This window comes from Octopus bimaculoides, chromosome 24 (assembly GCF_001194135.2).
Source record: "Octopus bimaculoides isolate UCB-OBI-ISO-001 chromosome 24, ASM119413v2, whole genome shotgun sequence".
In the NCBI taxonomy this organism is placed as follows: Eukaryota; Metazoa; Mollusca; class Cephalopoda; order Octopoda; family Octopodidae; genus Octopus; species Octopus bimaculoides.
Genome location: NC_069004.1, coordinates 19,683,376 through 19,690,920, shown reverse-complemented (window position 1 = coordinate 19,690,920; position 7,545 = coordinate 19,683,376). Strand labels below are relative to the sequence as shown.

At 38.5% G+C, this 7,545-nt stretch overlaps 1 protein-coding gene across 1 annotated transcript in view; it reads right to left on the bottom strand.

Annotated features, from left to right (window-relative positions):
- LOC106878644 (DNA polymerase zeta catalytic subunit) overlaps positions 1–7,545 on the bottom strand; it is a 91,957-nt gene that overhangs the window by 2,507 nt on the left and 81,905 nt on the right. The window contains exon 5 of the mRNA XM_014927923.2: positions 5,489–5,570. Coding sequence (XP_014783409.1) covers positions 5,489–5,570 — 82 coding nt within the window. The remainder of the gene's footprint in view (positions 1–5,488; positions 5,571–7,545) is intronic.

The window sequence follows — 7,545 nt, the reverse complement described above, 5'->3', positions numbered from 1 at the left end:
GTATGTATGTATGTATGTATATATATATATATATATATATATATATATATATATATATATAAAAGAGGGAAAAGACTCTCCTTGGTCATGAATGACAATGAGATTGCACCTACAAAGTTCCCCTCCAAGGCACAAATCCAGGCAAGGTTGTTTATGGAAGATCAGCATTTGCCCATGCATACCAGCTCCCACCTCTCCGCACCACCGATGTTATTCAAAGGAGAGGCAAAGGTTGATACAGCTTGGCATCAGTGATGTTGCAACTCTTAATAAAGGGTCTTGCTCAAGAACACAACACACAGCCCAGTCCAGGAATCGAACTTAGTACCTCGTTATTGTGAGCCTGATGCTCTAACCACTGAGCCATGTGCTGTCACACACACATACATATATATATATTGTAGAGTATGAATTTATCATTCTTTCACAAGAATGTTGTTGACAGTGATTTCAAAGGCAGTCCAACAATAGCTTAGCTGGCTGAAACTTTGAAGTCACTGTCAACAACCTTCTTGTATAACACATACACACACCTCAAAATATCTGTGGCATCACACCAACTCACCTCTCATCCAATACAGAATTTAGATCATGAATAAAAACAGTTTCTGTGTTTTCACCAGAAGTATAATACAACACGAATAATAAAACATCAGCTTGGTACATAAGGCCAGTAGAAAATCATTAATGCACACTGAGATCATATAGATCTCTACAGGAGACATGTATTAGCAGTTGAATACTTGCTTTGTTTTATTAATCCCAGAAGAGTAAAAAAGCAGTCAATCCTAGCAGAACTTGAAATCAGAGCTTAATCATAACGATTATGATAATGATTTCTATAACAAGGCTCAGTGGTTAGAGCGTCAAGCTTACGATCGTGAGTTTGTGAGTTTGATTCCCGGACCGGGCTGCATGTTGTGTTCTTGAGCAAGACATTTTATTTCACGTTGCTCCAGTCCACTCAGCTGTAGAAATGAGTTGCGACGTCACAGGTGCCAAGCTGTATCGGCCTTTGCTTTTCCTTTGGATAACATCAGCAGTGTGCATGGGCGACTACTGGTCTTCCACTAACAATTTTGCCTGGACTTGTGCCTTGGAGGGCAACTTTCTAGGTGTAATCCCATGGTCATTCATGACCGAAGGGGGTCTCCATAACAAGGCCAGAAGTTTTGAGGACAAGATGGAGTCAATTAAAACTGACCCTGCTTCCACTCAGTATTAATTAGACTGGTACTTTATTTTATCATCGACTTGTGGGAGCTGAAAGAAGCCAGGGCACAAAACATCATACTGCAAAGGCATTCTGGCCACTTCACTACTATTTCTGCCATATAAATTAAGTACAGTCAAGTACTGGGGTTTGATATGATCAACTTACACATTCCCCACAAACTTCAGACCTTGTGCCAATTACAGAAAAGATTATTATTATTATTATTATTATCGTCATTATTATTAAGGCGGTGAGCTGGTAGAATTGTTAGCATGCCACATGGAATGCTTAGTAGTATTTTGTCTGTTTATATGTCCTGAGTTTAAATTCTTCCAAGGTCAACTTTGCATGTCATCCTTTTGGGGTCGATAAAATAAGTACCAGTTGAACACTGAGGTCGATGTAATCAACTCATCCCCTCCCCCAAAATTGCTGTCCCTATGGCAAAATCATCATCATCATCATTACTACTATTATTAGGACACATGGCCTAGCGGTTAGGATGATGCACCCATGATTGTAATTTCAATTCCAAGACTGGATGGTTATATTGTGTTCTTGAGGAAAACATTTCATCACACATTGCACTGCAATCACTTCAACACCTGATGCATGGTGCACTGTGCAGCTGTTCAGACAACATTGATTTGATGGAGAGGAGGAGGAGGCTGCCATCACCATCATCAGTATTATTATGGTATTTTGTCTGTCTTTACATTCTCAGTTCAAATTCTGCTGAAGTTGGCTCTGCCTTCCATCCTTTCAGGGTCAATAAAATAAGTACTAGTTGAAAACTGGGATCACTGTAATTGACTTCTTCCCCTCAAAAATTGCAGGCCATGTGCCAAAATTTGAAACAACAACAACAACAACTGCTGCTGCTGCTACTGCTACTGCTACTGCTAAGGTGGTGAGCTGGCAGAATCGTTAGCGCAACGGGCAAAATGCTTAGCAGCAATCTGTCTGTCCTTATGTTCTGAGTTCAAATTCCACCAAGGTTGACTTTGCTTTTCCCCCTCTTTCATGTGTTCCAGTGGAGCACTGGGGTTGATGTAATCTACTATTCCCCTCCTCCAAATTTCAGGCCTTGTGCCTACACTAAAAAGGATTATTATTGTAAGTTTAATGTCCACTTTTCTATGCTCACGTGAGCTGAACAGAGTTTGTTAATGTGAATTTCCAACAGCTAGATGATCCCCCTATCACTGACCCTCATCTGTTTCTAAAACAATATTTCCCCATGACTGGAAGAGAGATCAGCTATAAAAACTTTGCCAAAACAGACACAAACGTCTGGTGCAGGCTCCTGTTAAACCATCCAACCCAGCATGGAAGGTGGACATTAAACGATGATGATGGAAGACTGAAAACAAAGGACACCACTTGCATTATGGAGATATTTGCTTACAACTAACACACAAGGTCAAGGCAAGGAGAGATTAGCACAAAAAAGGGGCCACTCATGGGAACTCCATCCAACCACAGTCACCTTAACTTCTAAGGCAAGTGCCTTCTCTCCATTGTCCCTCAATTTCGATCTACAGGTGCATGCTTAGAACAGGCCCCTTCATTCAGGCTATGTTCCCCACTGTAATCCACCTTCCAATAAATTCACTGGGAGACAACACTTTCCTCTCTATTCTCACTTATCCAATTTAAGCACAAGGTGAACAAATTCAAAGGGAGGGAGTAAGTTGATACCACTGACCCCAGTACTTCACTAGTATTTTATTTTATTGACTTGGAAGGCATGTGAGCAAATGACACCAGTCAATTACACTAATCCTATGCTTCAGGACAATGGAATGGCAAATGTTGATGAAGTAAGAACACGCATGGGGAACCATGATGGATGGATGGAGTGCTTGTGTGAAATTATTGAAGTGTCTAAGAGGACAACTAAACTAAACTAGTTGGCTGGTACTATATCTTATTGACCCTGGAGTGATAAAAGTTAAAGTTAACCTCAGTGAGATTTTAACTCAGAATGTAAAAAGACAAAAGAAACAGAGAAAGACATTTTGGCCAACACATTAACGATGCTATTAAGCTGTTGCTCTTGTAATTTTTTTCTGACATAGGCACAAGACCAGCAATTTGTGGAGAGAGGTTAAGAAAATATACCCGGTAGCTGACTGACACTTTATCAATTCAGTAAGGATGAAAGTCCTGCCTTGGTCAGAGCTTGAACTCAGAATATTAAGAACCAGAACAGATACTGGAAAGCAACTTTTCCAATGCTCCAACAATTCTGCCAAGCAACAACAAATGCTTCTTAAGTTCCAAGACTCAACCCTAACTTCATTGCAGTAAATAGGAATAAGAGCTAAATCACTCTTGGATTAGGATGCCAAAACAATTCCCCAAATACTTGTCACAGACCTGAACTGAAGATCTCAAAGTCTAGACATATAGTCATATGGTCTTTTTACCTCTTCTAGTGTATACAGTCCTTAAGCATGCAGCACCTCATATATGCATTTTGATCAAACTTTAATACTGTTTTAAAATAAGACTAACAGGTAAGTGATTTGGTCTGTGTTTTTAAGGCCCTAGTCAGACCTATAACCAAAAGCATTCCAAAGGTAGCCATCATAATTTTTTTTACATTGTTATACATTGTTCAATGTGTCCTTCCCATAGGAATTCCAATGTGGATTATCTCACTATGGCATATCACACATGCATGCAGACACACACACACACATTCTGTGCCATCACCACCACCAAAATTACTATATTTACTGCTATGTGGTGATGGCCATAATCAAAAGAGATACCATTACAATGTACTTAGGCTGGTGTACCCAAGAAATCTCATACATAATTTCATGATAAATAAAATCTTTTACCCCCACCCCCATCCTCTTGATCCCCATGCCTCACTCATTTTTACCCACCTCATATTTGCAAGGTCCATCCTGATACTTCATCACCATCATTCCTTATCACTTCCCAGTTCACTTGATCAATCCTACACACTCTCTCTTTCTTCTAAAATGTGAGTAGTCTTGCCGTTCCTTTGCAGCAAACCTTTTACCCCTTAACCAACCCCCTAGCATAGAATTGTTCTTTCAGTGTTTGTAGTCTTGTAAACCGTGCGATGGCCTTAATAGTGCAGGTGATACCTAAACAGAAAAAGCAAAAAAAAAAAAACACACAGACCACACTTTAAGGTGTTTGTTGTGAGGAAGGGGCACCTAGCTGTGGAAACCATGCCAAAGCAGACAATTGAGCACGATGCGGCTGTTGGGGCCCATCTGAATCTGTCAAACCATCCAACCCATGTTAGAATGGAACACGGACATTAGATGATGATGATAATGATGAAACAACAACAACGGCAGTGGCAGCAGCAGCACATCCATCCCCACCATAATTTAATGTCCATTTAATGGCATGGGTTGAACGGCTTGACAGGAACTGGTAAGGCCAGGAGCCACACCAGGTTCCATAGTTTGTTTTGGCTTGATTTCTACAGCTGGATGCCTTTCCTAACACCAACCACTTCACAGAGTGTACTGAATGCTTTTTACATGGCAGCCACAGACACACCAAAGCATTTTATGTTGCACCTGGGTTTAAGATCTCTATTCTGTTATGGTGGGCAGGTCTTTTTGAGGTCGGCAATGCATCACATACCTTGGTCCTCTAATAGCAGCAGTGATTCCAGGCATGGCTGTATGGTTACAAAGCTTGCACTTCCACTGCATACCATCTTGAGAGTGGATTTGATAAGTAGAAACTAAAAGAAGTTCATCATGTCAGTGTGCATGTGTCTCCTTGTCTTCACATCACACAGTAATTGTAAATGAATGTTTCCATCATACAAGCAATGTTGTTCATTTCCAATCTCCCATAAAAATATGTCTGACTTTTACAAAAAAAGAGGTTAGTGACAGGAAGAGCATCCATGCATAGAAAATCTGCCTGAACAAATTCTTTCTGACTCATGCAAGCATGGAAAAGTAAATGCTAAAGTGGTGATGGTGATGACGATGATTCCAATGTGCTGACAGCTAGAAATCCATACACCAGAAAGGAAATTCATTTGTTTTGTGGCAACCCCACCTCTTCTTTCATTGGTTTTAGTCTACTCGGCTATGAGCTCAAACTAATTACTACATGGTACTGTGCCTGATGTTCTACCAATTCTTATGTCTGTATATTTTAATCTTTCTTTAAACTGACGAGGGAGACAAACACAATCAGTGATTGAATAAGAAAAAAACGGTAAGTGATTAAATCAGAAAATAAGGAGAACAACCATACCTGCAATAAATATGGTATATGAGCTTCATGCGGTTGGAAAACCTTATTTAATACAGCTCCTCCCAGCAGTAAATCAGCAACTCTGAAAGAGATACATAGAGTAATGAAACGACTGACATTTAGGGAAATAAGACAAAATTACCAGAAGGGAGAAGGGAGAAAAATAAACGACACACATGTAGGGTGTGGATTACAGGTGTGTGTGTGTGTGTGTGTGTATGCGTGCATCTGTGCACATGCATGTGTTTGCAGTTTTCTCAATTAGTTTCAAATTAGTAAAGAATATTTATTTAGAGTTCTGCAATGTTTATCAACTTCAAAAATCAAAAGGTCTGTGATTAAGCCGGCTGGTGTAATCATAGTAATTCAGCTCACCCACACAAATTGTCGTTTAAAAGTGAGGCGGGATTAAGGCTGAAATCTCTGCAGTCAGCTAACAAGAATGAATCACATCTGCTCTGTAACAGAGCTGGAGAACTTTCTCAACCAGAACATTAATGTAACCTTCAGTAAACTCCTAAGCTTTCATGTCAAAGCAATGTTAGCATTTAATAAACATAAGCTTGCTCTAGATAGCTTGGAAGGAATAAATAAAAACAAAAAGAAAAAGAAAACAACCTTCAAATCTCATAATTTTGTACAAAAATGTATAATCCCTTATCTAAAAGTACACCCTACATGGTCGTATCATAAAAGTACACAATTCAGAGAATAGGATTATTTAAAGAATTAAGATTTGGTAAAAATAGTTGAGTAACTAAATATTTTACAGCAAGAGGGCCTAAAGACCAGCCAACAGTTTTTTTTTTTACTTGTCCTGTACACATTTTATTAAAATATCCAAAATTTAATCTTATGTATTCAATAATGAACCAAAGGAAAAAAAGTTCCTTTCCACATTATTTTCCCTTTTTTTAAAAACCTTTTTGACATCAGCCCATCAGAAACTGCCCCTAATTCTAAAATACAAACTTTCTGTTTAAAGTGATCTAAATTAAAACCTTTCATTAAAATTCCATGTTAATTTATGTTTCAAACACAAACTTAATAATAATGACAAAGTTATTTTACTAAATTTTTCATTATGATCAAAATTAATTGAAACAAGGGCAGTGACCTTCAACAGAAATATGGTAACAAAATGGTTAATGACATTTTGGGATATATGAAATACTGTACCTTCTGACAAGCCACAACACTACCTCCTCTCTCCCCTCTACAAAAACTTTATGTAAGAATTTTTTGTTTATCTTCCAACCCTGTATTAATATATAGGTGTTGTTCACTAAGACATGCAATCAACAGAAATACATATTTTAATCCAATATCAAAACAGGAGATTCGCAAAAAAGATTCGTAGTATTTATTCACCATTATGCATATTTCATTCCCTAATATGAGTTACAAAATCATACGCATAGCAGAAACATGAAAGATGTCTCCAATTAGAAATTCTTCAGACAGAGAACCAAATGTACCTCTCTTCTTAATATAGTAGGGCATGGTTTGAGGGATATTTGACCGTTATTTTTACCATGTCATGCAACCCCATAGAAGCTCCCCTATTATCTTGCCTATACAAGAGAGACAATAAAATACAGACCAGTAATATACTGGAAATAAACAATTGTGGACCCTAACTATATAAATTGTCCTTACACTTAGCCAAAACAAATCAATATAGAAGATGAATTTGCAGAATAGAATCAATACAATTACTTTAAAAAAAAAAAAACTTCAGGAGTGGCTGTGTGGTAAGTAGCTTGCTTACCAAACACATGGTTCTGGGTTCAGTCCCACTGCGTGACACCTTGGGCAAGAAGTGTCTTCTACTATAACCTCGGGCCGACCAAAGCCTTGTGAGTGGATTTGGTAGGTGGAAACTGAAAGAAGCCCATCGTATATATGTAAATATATATGTATGTGTGTTTGTCCCCAAAACATTGCTTGACAACCAATGCTGGTGTGTTTACGTCCCCGTAACTTAGCGGTTCGGCAAAAGAGACCAATAGAATAAGTACTAGGCTTCCAAAGAATAAGTCCTGGGGTCGATTTGC